Source organism: Siphateles boraxobius, unplaced genomic scaffold (assembly GCF_051911475.1).
Source record: "Siphateles boraxobius isolate OS27281-9 unplaced genomic scaffold, OSU_SipBor_1 34, whole genome shotgun sequence".
Classification (NCBI taxonomy): Eukaryota; Metazoa; Chordata; class Actinopteri; order Cypriniformes; family Leuciscidae; genus Siphateles; species Siphateles boraxobius.
Window position 1 is genome coordinate 310,550 of NW_027508964.1, and position 17,116 is coordinate 327,665.

At 38.1% G+C, this 17,116-nt stretch overlaps 1 protein-coding gene across 3 annotated transcripts in view; it reads left to right on the top strand.

Annotated features, from left to right (window-relative positions):
• Window positions 1–12,104, top strand: part of dscama (Down syndrome cell adhesion molecule a) — a 94,060-nt gene extending 81,956 nt beyond the window's left edge. For 2 of the 3 annotated variants that reach the window (XM_077195653.1, XM_077195655.1), the window contains 7 exons: window positions 1,733–1,909; window positions 2,096–2,126; window positions 2,832–2,947; window positions 5,105–5,272; window positions 5,358–5,555; window positions 7,971–8,273; window positions 10,472–12,104. In XM_077195653.1, the coding sequence (XP_077051768.1) occupies window positions 1,733–1,909; window positions 2,096–2,126; window positions 2,832–2,947; window positions 5,105–5,272; window positions 5,358–5,555; window positions 7,971–8,273; window positions 10,472–10,821 (1,343 nt within the window). In that variant the 3' untranslated portion in view covers window positions 10,822–12,104. The remainder of the gene's footprint in view (window positions 1–1,732; window positions 1,910–2,095; window positions 2,127–2,831; window positions 2,948–5,104; window positions 5,273–5,357; window positions 5,556–7,970; window positions 8,274–10,471) is intronic. The other variant, XM_077195654.1, reaches the window with a different exon arrangement.
• The last annotated feature ends 5,012 nt before the right edge of the window (window positions 12,105–17,116 follow it).

Consider the following 17,116-nt stretch of genomic DNA (forward strand, 5'->3'; position numbering starts at 1 on the left):
GTAGCACGGCGTTCGTTAAACTGTCTGTACACTTACACAGTTCTCAATGCTTCGGTTTGCAGGTAGAGACCCTCATTATGCTAGTGTGTTAGTGTAGGGCTATTTTGAGCCTTGTTAGTGGTATTAACTAGCGATTTTTATTTTTACTTATTCGACGCCCCATACACTAGCGTTATAAGCTAATCTGTGGCTACACTAAAACTAACGTTAAAACTGGGTACATTCGATTATCATGAAAACGCATCGCAGAGAACGGTCGACTCGGTACCCATGTGTTATTTAGCCCCAGGTTCTTTTTTGGCCAGAATTGTCCTTTAAAGATGACCTATTATGCTTTTTTCCATTTTCAACTTTCTTTAGTGTGTAATGTTGCTGTTTGAGCATGAAAAAGCTCTTCAGTTATTCTCTATATCTGTGCGCACTGTTTCTGAACTCCCTCAAACGCATTGATTGTAGTTTGGAGTTTTCATCCGGGAAAGAACACATCACAAAATTCCTCATTTAAATAATTCCTGCCCAAGGCATACACACAAAAAAAGGGGATATGGCCTGGTTGAGTTGCGTTAGTAGGGTGTTGTTGATATGGCCAAGAGACAAGCTGTTTTTTCCACTCCGGATCTAATGCGGTTATGGTAAGGGGCGTGATTTCCGAAACACTCTCGAATTGGTTAACCAATCACAACACACTAATCCAGCTGACCAATCAGAGCACACTACGCTTTTTGGGAAGGAGGGGCTTCACAGAGACCGGCACAAACGAGGCTGTGTTTCCTAAAAGCATCGTAAACCTAAGTTGATCGTAAAGACCATTGGTGACAATTGTTCTACGATCTACTTAAGTTTACGATGCTTTTGGGAAACGCAGCCCATAGCTTTACAGACAGACTATGGCCTCGTTTACACTGTCAGTGAAATGTGACCCAATTCTGATTTTTTGCTCATATGTGACACAGATCGGATGTGTTCTGTGACGGTGTAAACAGGAAAAAAATGTGGACACATGTTGACCCAACATATCAAAGGATGGCTTGCTCATCCTAAAACTTCGGACCCACTGCTCATCGATAAAGCCTGCAACGATGCAGTTTTTGTGTGCATATGATATGCACTTTATGGCATGTTATACACACGCACTCCACACCCCTAATCCTACCCAAGGGGTTTACAGTGCGTATCATGCACGCAAAAACTATTTTTGGCGTATAAATGGCGCGAGAAATAAAATTAGTGGCATAGATACGCACTTTCATGAGATCGTGTTGTATGTTCCCATCAGTCCTGAGATCTGAAGCGTATGCGCAGCTGCAATGATGGCCCTTTTCCTCCGCCTCAAAATCATGCTGATGTTTGGTGAACTTCGCATATATCGCAGAGCTAGCATCAAGCATATTTTGCAATCGTCCATCTGTGCAAGAACCCCCTTTAAGCATGCGCGACGTTTCAGATAGTATGGCAAGTGTAAACACGTGAATCGGATATGGGTCACAATTGAAAGAACGTGTCAACGGACGGTAAAAAAAAAACAGATATAGGCAACAAATCAGAATTGGGCGTCAAGACTTGCAGTGTAAACGAGGCCTATGAAGTGAGATGCTGCAACAATATAAAATATGTGGAAAACAATGTGTTTTTTGAAGATTCAAGCATGAAAAACCAAGGCAGGTCATCTTTAAAATAATAATCAAAAATGTGTTTTCGCATTAAAGCTAAGTATTGAATCTGTTTGCGAAAGGCACCATTCCTCCGCTGGTGAAGACTGCGGTGAAGGACCCGATTAAGAAAACAAACAACGAGGGGATGAAGATGATGGTGACGATCTCATGCATCTTGGTGGGAATGGTGCTGCTCTTCGTCCTGCTGATGGTGCTGAGGAGGAGGAGGAGAGAGCAGAGGCTGAAGCGGCTCAGGGGTCAGATGCTTTCACAGCTCTTAGCTACAGATCAGGGTTTTCAAAGAGAAGCTGTAGATTCGTAGGCGTAAATACAGACAGCATATGTTGCCATATGAGATTTTACTCATACCAGCCTATTTTAGATGAATCAATAACACTTTCGTTTTCAGTGGACACTAATAAAGCTTGTTGTTTGTTCCACAGATGCAAAAAGTTTAGCTGAAATGCTTATGAGGTAAACACATCGATGATTTTCAGTTTTTTTATTATTATGTTTTATCTTCTATGTAACAGAAAGTAAGTTATTTGGAAGAATCTCAGAGCTGTTCTTTTCCATTCAGTAACAATTAGAATTGATCCAAAATGACTAAAAACATCATAAAAGTAGGAGAATCATAAAAGATTCACTTTAATGGACAATTCTAAAGAATATTATGTGTAAATGAATCAAACTTTCCTCATTTTATTAACAAGCACTATCAGGTGGTTCATACAGCTCTTTATATTACAAATCTTCTGAGGTTATACAATAGAATCAGTGTTTTGAATAGATTCATTGTAACAGACGATTCTAAAGAATATTAAATACAAATGAATCAAACTCTATCGGCCCTCAAGTAGTTCATACATCTCATTGTATATTTAAATTCTTTTGAAACCATACAATCAAATATTTTTTTATCAGTTCTTAAGAATATAAAAAATACACAAAAAGCTGTTCCATCCTTTTTCACATTTGACAGTCCTTGGTGCCATATTCTGATATTGTATGAAAACTGCAGCTTGGAAATTCTTCAAAATATCGTATTTTGTGTTCCACAGAAAAAAGAAACCATATATATGGGTGAGCAAATGATAAACTATTCCTTTGGCTCACATGTCATAGTGACCTTGTGAAAGCAGAGATGTTATTCACAGGCTTGTTTGTGTTTTTCTCCAGTAAGAACACAAGGCCTTCAGACACCATGAACAAACAACAGCAGACCCTCCGCATGCACATCGACATCCCCCGAGCGCAGCTACTCATCGAAGAGAGAGACACCATGGAAACAGTGGGTGAGTGGTGTTCACTGAAACACATTCAAACCTGAACGTTTATATGAGAAACAGTGCTATAGGAGCCTCTAATGGCGCTTTTCCATTACCAGTACCAGCTCGACTCCACTCGCTTTTCGCTGCGTTTTCCATTACAGATCGCACCTCCACAATAGTACCTAGTCGTCATAGCGACGCCACAGGAAACTGCCGTGACGTAGTCTTCTACGCGGCACACACCCACTACCCACACACACACACACAGGACAATGGAGGAAATCGAGTGTATGCTGTTTTTGATCCTCGGGATGTGGCTTTTTCTCAGGAAGAAGACAAACGTTGTTTCAGGAGAGGCTGAGGGCAGCAAAACGAAACACTGCTGGAAAAAACAGCTCTGGCACTTGCAATGATGACGATTCTCTCCGACCAATCAGCAGTCTGCAGTGTTTTCACGTCACATTTTAGTATCGCCTCCACTCGATCAGCCGGAAACTGAAGCCTCGCGGGAGCCGCCATTGTAGCAGAACTTCACCCGCTGTTAGCATTCCACTGACTCCCCTTCAATTTGGCGTCAATTTGACAGCGAATAACTTTACATCTGAGGCATCCAAAGACTTCATTTGTCCATTATTTATTTCTAAAGAAACACGACAATGCATAAAAGGCTCCACTACTTTGTATCTTACGTTATGGCCCCGTACCGTTTTTGTAAAAATAGGCTAACGATTGCATCATAACCACGCGACTCTCTGTCGCACAGTAGAGAAATTACCGTATAGACTAGGGATGCACCGAAATGAAAATTCTTGGCCGAAGCCGAATAATAATGAAACGCTTGGCCGAAGGCCGAACACCGAACGCGGTGTTTCACATTTTTTCCATTTATTTTGCCAATTTTTTCACCATTGCATTTAATTAAATAGTAGAAATATACTTTTTTACTATTTTGTCTTGCTTTTCAGAGAAAAAAATCAAATTGCAAAAATACAATTTATTTAACACTGAATTTTTTTTAACATTCCAGCAGATATTATTTAAACAAAGCACAATATAACTTAAAATAAATAAATTAGTAAAATAAAAAATATATTTTTATTTGGCCATCTTTAAAGCCCCCCTTCTTGAATAGCCTATGTTAGGCCTATAACTGCTGACTGCTGAAAGAATGTAACAAACAAAGTGCATTGAAAAGTGCAAAAAAAATGTGGATGAACCCACAACAAATGAATAACTGTCCTAGACATAAGCTTACTTTTGCGGTTTACATACACTTTATCGTGGGCGTTGACAGGTTTGCATGGATTGCGCTTTTGTCACTATTTTTAGCGACTTTTCAGACCCCTCTCTGAAAAGCGGCATTTTTTCCAAAAAGCGACTAGCGACAAATCTAGCGACTTTTTAGACAAACCTCGGTAACCTCCAGATGTTGCCAGTCCTGTCCTGCGAGCGCGAACCCTTGCTTTCTCCCTGCCGTCACTCTCTCGAACTGCGTCTCCCTGTTCAGTGATTGGCTGAGACGGACAGCGGCACGTTCATGTGTTGAGCGCGCGCAAGTTATTTTGTTTTTCCACGGAATTGTCACTTATCTGCTTCTCTTTTGTTTTATATTTAAAGAGTTTTGTTTGACCGTTTTAATTTCCTTTCTTTTCCTGTGCTTATTACTTGTAATACTCACTATCACAGCGCTTTCACCCAGTTCCCGAACTCTCTCAATTCTTATAATTTTACACATATAAAAAAAATTAGTCATTCACTATATCATAGCTACTTGTTCTATTGTCTGACAAAAATAATATAGGTAATGATAACAGCTTTATTGGACATTCGGCTATATTATATTATATTATATTAAAATACAGAATGTGAGCATGAATTTAGGGAGAAAACATATTAGGCAGGCAAAACGCAAGTACGACGCGACGACGTCATGAATATGCTAATTAACGTATGACGTCATCTTGCGACATTTAGTGACTATTAGGGAAGGCTTTAGCTATTTTCCTTTGAAAATAGTTGGCAACAGTGCTCAGAACCTCGCCGGAGGTGATACGAAAAAAAGTTCCCGAAAGCAGGTACAACTTTTACACGGTGGAAAACCAAACAAAGGCGAGTCGAGTCGAGCTGGTACTGTGTAGTGGAAAAGCGCCATAATAGCTCCATCTCTCCCTTCCCTCTTAGACGACAGATCGACTGTGCTGTTGACCGATAACGATTTCGGAGAAACTGCCAAACAGAAGTCGGCAACTGTCACGCACTCCGTCCACTATCAGTCTCTGTCGCAGGCCACCGGCCCGCTAGTGGACGTCTCTGACGTCAGACCCGGAACGAGTAAGAGCAGTCTGTCGAGTAAGAGACCCTTCTTAACACACATATAATACATTCATGTGTTTGATTATGCTGTTTAACTGAGTGTTTGCGAACCCGTCCTCAGATCCCACCTCTCGGCGCACAGCTAAAGCTGGTCCCGCTGCTCGTAACCGCTACGCTAGTCAGTGGACGCTGAATCGCCCTCACCCCCCGGTCTCCGTCCACACTCTCAGCACGGACTGGAGGCTGGGAACGCCCCGAGTGGCCGGATCGGTGGACAAGGAGAGCGACAGCTATAGTGTCAGTCCATCACAGGACACTGGTCAGTCTGCTACACTGGGAAATATATGTACATCTTTATATGTATATAATATACAGCTGGGTACTTCAGCTAATTTGTTTTTATATTATATTTTTGCATGGGCGTCGGAAGCAAAAAAAAATGTGGTTGGGTTTTCCCGAAGATTAGGGGTGTTCCCGAAGCCAAATACCTTTTTTTAAATCTCTATGCAATAATGAGTGAGAGAGAATAAAAATTAAACGAGCGCAGATCCATCTATGCGTGCATCTCTCAGAAATCAGAGCTTAGCAGGAGTAATAGCAACTCAAATAGGCTACTACATGTTCTACAATATGATATTGTATATTATTGTATGTATGTTTAAATGATTTAAGCCTCGTGCAATATGATAGGCTACTCGAATGAATGGAATAAGCACAGCGCGATCACAAATCAAACAGCGCGTTAATTGCGTAAAACCAGCTCTAATAGCCAATAATCAACTAAGATTTATATACATTAATTAATTACTACTTGATATGTCTATTTAAATGTTTTAAACTTCATATGATCTGTATTTTAACTGTAAGAAGCTCCGGTTCCCATAGGAATCTGAGACTCGCGTTGGGACAGCACCTGAAAAGTGAATGTTTGGTGGGACTCTGATTGAGCTGGAATGGATTTGAGCAGCGTGGAAATCAACGCTGTAGATAAAACGCGGAATGGAGTTAAATTTATTAGGGCTTTTCTCAAGTGGAATGGATTTGACTCACGGCGCTCTGAAAAGTGAACAGACATATGCTCTGAATTAGAGACGGTAGAAGTGAGTGGGTCCAATATCAATGGTCTTAAAAAGTTGGTGGGTCTTGTCCCACACATATACTATGGTTCCAACGCCCATGTATTTTTGTATTATATATTATAATGTTTGTAATAGGTCACTTTAGTTTAGTGTCCAATTCTCCCTATTAACTAACTATTAATAACGGATTTTGCCTCAATAAACTCCTAATTGCTGCGTATTAATAGTTAGTAAGGTAGTTGTTAAGTTTAGGTATTGGGTAAGATTAGGGATGTAGGGCAATAAGGCATTAATATGTGCTTTATAAGTACTAATAAACACCCAATATCCTAGTAATATGTTATATGCATAGTTAATAGTGAGAATTGGACCTTAAACTAAAGTGTTACCATTATAATTTTTTCATCTAATTATAAGCATTTTTACAATATTCAGTATATATCTTAATGTTTATGTTTTAAAAATGGTGAACACAATGAAAAATGATATTATTTTTGTATGCCTGAATATAAAAATACAAAGAAAAAAGCAATATATTCCTATAGCTAAAACACTTTAAAACATATAAAATGGCATTAAGGGACATACATTATTATTTGACGCAATCGAATCATTGAATCAGTTTTAAACGAATTCATTTCAACAGACTGGTTTAAAGAGTATTATGTGGGAAATTAATCAAACTTTACCACTGCTGCATTTTATTGAAATACACTACCATTCAAAAGATTTTTTTTTTTAAGAAATTAATATTTTTATTCAGCACATACACATTCAATTGATCAAAATTGACAGCAACGACATTAATAATGTAACAAAAGCTCTTTTGAACTTTCTATTCATCAAAGTATGAAAAATATGTTTGAAAACTGCAATATATTTAACAACACAACTGTTTTCAACATTGATGATAATAATAAATGTTTCTTGAGCTCCAAATCAGCAAATCAGAATGATTTCTGAAGGATCATGTGACACTGAAGACTGGAGTAATGGCTGCTGAATTCTCTGGAATAAATTACATTTTAAAATATACTAATATTTAAAAAAAAATTCTTTTAAAAATATGAAAAACATCTTACCAGCCCCAAACTTTTGAACGATAGTCTATCCCTGTTCTTATTTCTTCTGAATGGAAACTTCATAATAATAATAAAAAGCATTTTAAATTAGCATTATTAAATGATCACATTGATATGACAGCAAAGCTACATCAAATCAAATCAAAGTTTATTTATAAAGCACCTTAGAAAACACAGTGTTTACCAAAGTGTTGTACAATTTCATACGAATAAGATAAAACACAGTAAAATACAAAGAAAGAAATAATACAATATAAAAATGAAAATAATACTAATATAAAATAAAATCAAAGCCTAACGGTCCTTACAAAGCAGCAAAATGTCGTTAAGCTGAGTTTTAAACATGGTTACAGAAATAGAGGATCTGATAGACACTAGTAACTCATTCCCAACTTAGGAGCAGCGATTGAGAAAAACACGATCTCCTTTAGATTTTAATCGTGACCGGGGAATTTCAAGGAGCCGCTGATTTTGGGATCTCAGAGATCTCTGTGAGCAACTAAAATGTATAAGTTCAAGTGCAAGTTCATGCAGAACTACTGTTGTTGATGAGTTGTGACCCGTTGTGTTCAGATCGGGCTCGCAGCAGCATGGTCTCCACTGAGAGCGCGTCGTCTACGTACGAGGAGCTGGCCAGAGCCTATGAACACGCCAAGATGGAGGAACATCTACGACATGCCAAGTTCACCATCACAGAGTGTTTCATCTCGGACACGTCCTCCGAGCAGATGACAGCCGGCACCAATGATTACACAGACAGTCTAACATCCAGTACACCGTCAGAATCAGGCATCTGCAGGTTCACCGCCTCACCTCCCAAACCACAGGACGTGTGCAGGGTGATAAACATGGCCGTACCCAAGGCCCACAGACCAGGTGAGACCACTGGTGCGAGGTAACGACTCCAGACTCTATTCTTCCCGATTGGAGATGTTCTTAATAATCTAGGGGAAATAAACTAATATTTAGGAGCAGCATTTTTAAGGGATAGTTCACCCAAAAATGTAAATTCTGTCAGTAATTACTCTCCCTCATGTTGTTCAACCGCGTAAGACCTTCGTTCATCTTCAGAACACAAATTAAGATATTTGTGATTAAATCTGAGAGCTGGATCACTCCTCCATAGGCTTCTAAGGGATTGACACTTGTTCCCCGAAAAGTTATTAAAGACATCGTTAAAATAGTCCAAGTGACTACAGTGGCTCAATCTTAAGTTTATCAAGCGACGAGAATACTTTTTGTGCGCAAAAACAAACAAAAATAAGGACTTTATTTCAACTATTGATTTCCTTCTCTGTGAGCCTCGAGTGAGTTAGCGTAGTGTGATTGCGTAGAGCTACGTCAAACGCAGGCTCACTATTGGCCGACGCTGATCATGTGTGTGACGTACAACACAGAAGCGCTGCGCTGTTACACTAGTGAACTCACTTGACACCCACAGAGAAGGACATCAATAGTTGAAATAAAGTCGTTATTTTTGTTTGTTTTTGCGCACAAAAAGTATTCTCGTCGCTTGATAAACTTAAGATTGAGCCACTGTAGTCACTTGGACTATTTTAACGATGTCTTTAATAACTTTTTGTGGCCGGCAGAATTTGACAGAATGACAGAGTTTAAATTTTTGGGTGAACTATCCCTTTAAGTAATTATATTCTCCCAAAAGCAAAATAATAATGCTACCTTCTAATGGTGTGGTTATATTAGCAAAATTTTGGTATGATTTCGCTGACAAAAAGGTCCATTGTTAAAGGGATAGTTCACCCAAAAATGAAAATTCTGTCAGTAGACAGGTCACATGACAGCGACTACATGGCTGAAGTAGTACGTCAGAATTGCATTCATACTATTTAGAATGGTCACAAAGTAAGATTCAAACCAAATGTATTAGGCTGTATGACATTTTGGACACAGGCACAAGTGACAAGCTCCTATAGAGGTGTAGCTGGTATGAACGCAGAAAGACATGTCTTGTGCAATACGTTTTATTTAATAAAACCATTAAGAAATCACATATAGAAATATGGGTAACAGTTTAGTTTAGGGTCCAATTCTCACTATTAAAGGACAATTCCGGCCCAAAATGAACCTAGTGCTAAATAACACATGGGTACCGAGTCGACCGTTCTCTGCGATGCGTTTTCATGATAATCGAATGTACCCAGTTTTAACGTTAGTTTTAGTGTAGCCACAGATTAGCTTATAACGCTAGTGTATGGGGCGTCGAATAAGTAAAAATAAAAATCGCTAGTTAATACCACTAACAAGGCTCAAAATAGCCCCACACTAACACGCTAGCATAATGAGGGTCTCTACCTGCAAACCGAAGCATTGAGAACTGTGTAAGTGTACAGACAGTGTAATAAGAAGATACTTTATAAAGACAGTACACTTCGCGTATATAAGCAGGATCCATCTTTGGAAAACAGTCTCGACCAGTCAAACCACGAACGCCGTGCTACGTGCTGGTCGATAGTCACAGTTCAGCTCACGTAGCACGGCGTTCGTTAAACTGTCTGTACACTTACACAGTTCTCAATGCTTCGGTTTGCAGGTAGAAACCCTCATTATGCTAGTGTGTTAGTGTGGGGCTATTTTGAGCCTTGTTAGTGGTATTAACTAGCGATTTTTATTTTTACTTATTCTATTCCCCATACACTAGCGTTATAAGCTAATCTGTGGTTACACTAAAACTAATGTTGAAACTGGGTACATTTGATTATCATGAAAACACATCCCAGAGAACGGTCGACTTAGTACCCATGTGTTATTTAGCCCTGTTATTGTCCTTTAACTAGTTGCTTATTAGCATGCATATTACTAGGATATTGGCTGTTTATTAGTACTTAATAAGCATATATTAATGCCTTATTGCCCTACATCCCTAATCCTACCCAATACCTAAACTTTACAACTACCTTACTAGCTATTAAAACAGTAATTAGGAGTTTACTGAGGCAAAAGTCGTAGTTTTGAAAGTCTTTGTTAATAGTGAGAATTGGACCCTAATCTAAAGTGTGACCGAAACATGCAGTAATTGCCTTTTGAATCATTAAAAAGGTGTATTTGTCTTGCAGGAGGGGAGCTCGTCCACCTGCCTCCGTACCTGCGGATGGACTTTCTTTTGAACCGGGGAGTGTCGGGAACGTCTCGTGAAGCGGCGATGGGCCAGGCCTGTTTGGAGCCGCAGAAGACCCGTTCACTGAAGCGCCCGGGCCTGCTGGAGCCCACGCCGATGGAGGTGCCAGCCGGCAGGGACGTGCAGCAGTGGCAGCCGGGCACAGCCTCCACGCTCCCGCAGAGAGAGGCCGGAACAGACTTGGCACAGGCGGCCAAAATCAGCACCTCCCAGGAATCACTGCTGGACTCCAGAGGACACTTAAAACAGAACAACAATCCCTACGCAAAGTCCTACACACTGGTATAACAAAGACCGGACAAAAATAAAGCGGCAAGAGCAAAAAGCGAACTCTTCATGCGCGGTTGTATATATATTTCCACTTCTACTCCTAACAGTTTCTTTATTTTAAGCTTTTTTAAACAGTGAATTCACTTCTTAAAGAGGACTCCACACCAAGAGATTGCCAAAATGATTTTATTATTATTATTATTAATAATAATTATGATGACTATGATGATTTACTAATTTACTTATTTTAGCAGTTAGTGTGCACAAACTAATGACTGGGAACCCATTTGAATTTTTTCTTTTTTACTGAAATTTCTTTGTGTAATTAGTTTGAGATAAAGCGTGAGAGTGATTTCCATTGGTCCAAAGTTGTCACCGTTTCCTGGGAGTGCATGAGAACAAAACGATTTAAGAAGATGACAGTATGAATAATGACCGCGGGTCCAGCCCAGAATTTTTTGACTACAAAAATAATCAAATGTGAAGATTTCGTATTCTTATGAGTATAAATATATAAAAAAAATATATATATATAAAATGAGATTTTTTTTTATTTGTGGGTATTACAGGGAATTTTTTTGATTTGGTTAATAAAGTCCTTTAGTCATGTTTGCACATATCTTGTTTAACCTAGAAAAGCAAGTCTTGATTGATAATTATTTGTGTTCCATTCTCTAATGGTGCAATATGAAAATCCATGAACCACGTTTGCTTTCTACTGTACTGTATCTCACCCATGACGTGAGCTCCTGAGAGCCGGAGCGGATGAAATGACAGATTCAGATGTAAATCAGAAGCAAGGGTTGATATAGCACACTACATGGGAGAGATCGGGCCACATACTGCACAGACAGTGTGACTCTTTCACCCCCTATGTAGTGCACTAGAAAGGTGTCTTCTAGGGCACGCTCTCTCTTGTCTTCATTAGATTTATTTTTGCTGCATTGCAGAGATGCTGCACTACAGGGAAAACTGAGACAATCTAAAGAGATCCCCTAAAAGAATAACAATTATGATGATATTAATAAAGAACCACAAGCAGTTCTATATGATTATGGGCGTATGGTTGCAGTTGTTATTGTAGCCGCTCTGCACCAAACTGTCTTGCAGGGAGAGTTGTGATGAAGAATTGAGATGATATTTCACTATATTTGATTAGATAAATCTATTGTCCTCACTATACTCATTTACAAATGTTTTTTTGTTCACTTTTTTCCCCTTTTCTTTGACAGAGTGCTCACAGTTGTGACACTCCAGAAAAGATTTTCCATGATAATCCTGTCGACTAATAAAAGGTTGATCCCCTAACGAATCTGGCAGTTTGGTTAACGCTTGTCATTTTGCTGTTGGATATAAAGGGATCCGAGTGTGTGTGATGAACGGTGAAAATGAACACCTTAATATCTGTTCTAAACAGAGATTGTATTCCTGAGAACTTCAAGTAATAATTCACCCCACTTATATCGTTACAAACCTTCAACATTTCTCCTTTTATGTTGCACAGTAAGAATATCATACAGGGTTTGGAATGACACGAGGATGAGTAAATGATTTTCATTTAGGGTGAACTATTGCTTTAATCACAGCAAAGACAGAATCACCATATATCGGATCATCTGGATGAATATGCCGACTAGAAACATTTGGTTTTGGAAATCATACTTAAATGAGAGGGAGAAGCTCAGCAGGAACACAATGAAAGTAGAACCACACATCCTCCTGACAGGAGACAGAAAATTAGCAATGCAAAAAAAAGTTACAAATAGTACACAATGCAACTAATTTAAACCACAACACAAACAGTCCATAACACAATGGAAGTGCAACAACAAAAGTTTTGTATTAGCGACATGAAAATTGTTTGCAACACAGGAAGATAAACTATATAGGAAGATATATATATATATATATATATATATATATATATATATATATATATATATATATTATCTTTAAAGAAGACAATCAGAGTCTCTGATTAATCAGATAATCAAAGAAGATAATAAAGAATTATCTTTAAATGCACAGACACACATATATATACATATATATATATATATATTTATAAATATATATGCGCATTTAAAGATAATTCTGTAATAATAAATTGGTTTATTGGTCACCTATGGTGGGACATTTAAAACAATAAAACAACTTTTTTTAAGTTAATGATCTGTAAGAATGGCGCTTCATTCATTGATTCGAGTAAATTTTTTGACATTTGGGTTTAAAGTGTTTTAATTCTACAATATATGGTGTAAAAACGTCTGAGTGCTGCCCTCTTCAGGTTGAACGGTGGCTACTGCAGTTCAATGTTCCTATTGGAAGTTGTGGGACCATGTGACGTCAGAGGGTACCAGCTAACCACGCCCTCGCTTACAGAGAGACGCCCCCCTCCGCTGGGCTCCGCCCACTTTCCCAGCATTTTTCAAATATTGCCAGTGGGTGGAGTCAGGCTCTGACCAGGGGTTTAATGTTACCCTTTAACATGAAAATGCTTAACGTGTAATTAAACGCGTTGCGTTCATATTTTGGGCTCATCTGTTATTTTTTTTTTTTGTACAAAGTAGTCTATAGCTTATTAATATGATGTTTACTGAATTTGCTCTTTTAAGATCACTGTCTTGTAAGCCACGTTAAGCCCTCTTCACGTTAAGCGTAGAATGTCCCCGTATGGTCACTCTTCCTGATGTTTCTCTGTCTACTCTTCTGTCGTTTGAAGAGTGAATTCCCGCACGGCTTTACAAAGAGCGCGGGCAAGTCTCTTAAATTGCCGTATTGATTCAGAGGCTTTCAGTGACGAGCTGGAGACAGCCGCTCTTCTGGAGCACTTGGACAGACATTGGTTTTCTGGTGATATGTCAGCCCGGTCGGTAATGGGGGAACACGTTAGTCACAGTGACAACTATATTCTCCATCTTCGTCTGAAGTGCGCAACAAATTAAGCGTAGATGGCACATGTTTATAGACGGTCTCGCTTAATAACATCCGTCATAAATAAAGCTGCAGTTTGCTGAATTCTGATCTCCCTCAGAAAAGACAGCAACACAACACTGAAGGCATCACAATCAAGAGAATCGGGAAGAGTTCCTCGGTTGAGTATGCATGCTAAAAAGAATAGTTTACCCAAAAATGTAAGTTATCCCATAATTTACTCACCCTCAACCCATGCACCCTTGGTGTATATGGCTTTCTTTTCCCAGCCAAGCAATCTGAATTATATTTATGTAGCCTATATACACTGCCGTTCAAAAGTTTGGGGTCGGTAAGATATTTAATGTTTTTAAAAGAAGTCTCTTCTGCTCACCAAGGCTGCATTTATTTGATTAAAAATACAAAACAAATATGAAATATTATTTCAATGTAAATCATCTGTTTTCTATGTGAATATATAGTAAAGTGTAATTTATTCCTGTGATCAAAGCTGAATTTTCATCATCATTACTCCAGTCTTCAGTGTCACATGATCCTTCAGAAATCACTATAATATGATGATTTGATGATCAAGAAACATTTATTATTATTATCAATGTTGAAAACAGATGTGTACCATTTTTTAGGATTCTTTGATGAACAGAAAGTTCAAAACAACAGCATTTATTTGAAATAGAATCTTTTGTAACATTATAAATGTCTTTACTGTCACTTTTGATCAATTTAATTCCTCCTTGATGAATAAAAGTATTGATTTATTTTATTTATTTCCCCCAAAAAATAAAATACAAATTCTTACTGACCCCAAAGTTTAGAACGGTGTTTAATGTTACAAAAGATTCTATTCCAGATAAATGCTGTTCTTTTTAACTTTCTGTTCATCAAAGAATCCTGAAATAAAAATGTTAATAACTGTTTTCAACATTGACAATAATTATAAATGTTTCTTGAGCATCAAATCATCATATTATAGTGATTTCTGAAGGATCATGTGACACTGAAGACTGGAGTAATGATGCTGAAAATTCAGCTTTGATCACAGGAATAAATTACACTTTACTATATATTCACATAGAAAACAGCTGATTTACATTAAAATAATATTTCACAATATTACTGGGTTTGTTTTGTATTTTTAATCAAAAAGATGCAGCCTTGGTGAGCAGAAGAGACTTCTTTTAAAAACATAAAAAATCTTACGGACCCCAAACTTTTGAACGTCTTATAATTATTTTATTTTTTTAATCTGGCTCTTCCTAGCTTTATAATGGGAGTGAATGGTAGCGTACCTTAGATTTTGAAGCCAGTAAGTGCATCCATCCATCATAAAAGTAATCCAGGGTGTTAATAAAGTCCTTCTGAAGCAAAGCATCTCATTTTTGTAAGAAAAATATGCATATTTATAACTTTATAAACTCATTTCCCTGGCTTCCAGTAACGGCCGTACTCGAGTCGAGTTGCAGTGGAACAGAGAGACCTCTGGGATGTAACCTAAGTTTAGATAAGAGTAAACGCCTCTTGCGGTTTAAACAAAATACGTCTGGGTAACAAACTCAAGCTCCTCTTCTCTTATATTGAAATCCTCCAACATTTCTCTTTAAACATTCTCGTTTTAGACTTCTAATTTGTGACCAGTGTTTGGTTTTTCTTTATCCTGTGCACTTCCGCGTCCGTCATTACGTCATGCATCGGGTTAGAGCTTTTTTGGGCTTCAAAATCTAAGGTACCATTCTCTCCCAAGCGGTATTCAGGCTAAGCATATCACATCATGCATTATGTTCAGGAACTCATGTGGCCTGAAACTGCGAAATATCGAGGAAAACAGTCCACTGTAAGTTAAATTAGGCTGATTACATATTACACATAATTTGGTAGTTAAAGTGTTGCACATTTTATTAGTATAAAGATGAGTAGGTTTTTTTTACATCATTTGGAACTGCTTTTTATCACTTAATTAGAACCACCACAATTTTAAAATTGTGTCTTCTCTTAGTTACATAGCGACTACTGAACAGACATTTAGAGATCTGCATGGGGAACTTTCCATAAGATCATCTCTCAATGCTCATCATACCAGCTATTCGCCGAATGTGATGATGATGTGGGATATTTAAATCCCAAAGCCCAAGGGAACTTTATCAGGATGCATAGTATACCGGATCCATGAAATAACTGGCCTTTAAAAATAAAAATCTGCTGTCTCTATGGGAATTTAACATAGGGGTGTCCTGACTTACGCAACCTGTATTTTAAGGAAGAATATTTATTTATTTACAATACATTATTCATTCACAAAGAAAATTGGTGTAATTAAAGGTTGGATGTTCCCTCATTTTTTAAATCAAGGGATTAAGATCAATTTCCAAAAGATTCTTTTTTATTCCTCTTTTTAGTCAACTTTAGCATGTGTGTGTTCACTTATGCTAATCACTGTATTTGCATTCTGTGTACTGCAGATAAAATGAGAGTATCTACTAATATGCTATTTGGAACAATAACTTCACGAGGTAAAATCAAGGCTAATAACCCATTACTTCCTGTTTATTAGCCACACTGGAACTTGAAGATCAAGTCAAGGACTTTGCCTTGTGGGATATTCAGAAATAGTAGAAGTAATCCTTTTGTATCTGGACCTGGAAAACTGATCCAGTTCTGTGTACACAGGCTCTTCACGTTATTTTCAGTGTGTATTTTACAGTTTGGAAGTGAACAATACAGATTAATACAAATTGCATCTCAGTGTTTTTCTGTGTGAGCAATAGCTTTGGATCAGAATGAATCCCTCAGTGCTTTCTTTTCTTTCCGTGGTACATCCGAGTGTATCTCCCCCTGCCAGCGCAAACCTAATGAACCCGTCAGACCTCAGCATGCGGTTCTGAACAGAAAAACTCCCGTAATTAGACCCATGAGGGGGATTTTCTCAGAGCCTCTTTGAAGCGTCCTATACATGACTCAGAGCTCAGCGTTTGCACATCCGGAATGACACCATAATAGAGTCAAACACAGCATTTTATACGATTGTGGTGGTTAGAAAGATGGGCTTCTCTATTTTAAATGAGTGCTAATTCATTAAAGTGATTAATTGAATCGCAGATCAATGAACCAAGATTGGGATCCAATGTATTCATCACACAATGGCTGTGTCCGAAACAGAAGTATCTGCCTCTTTACCCAATCGATGGCATTTTGAATGAAGGTAGCGCCCGAGAAACTTATTCTAGAGATCACCAAGCACATGTAATCGCCAGAGAAGACAGGAGACCGAATCACACTATCCGTGTCTATCCTTTTTTTTTTTTTTTTTTTCGGACTAAGAATAGAAATCATAAAGAATTAAGCAATTTCCTTAATTTTCACTAAATATAACTAAGAACTAGGT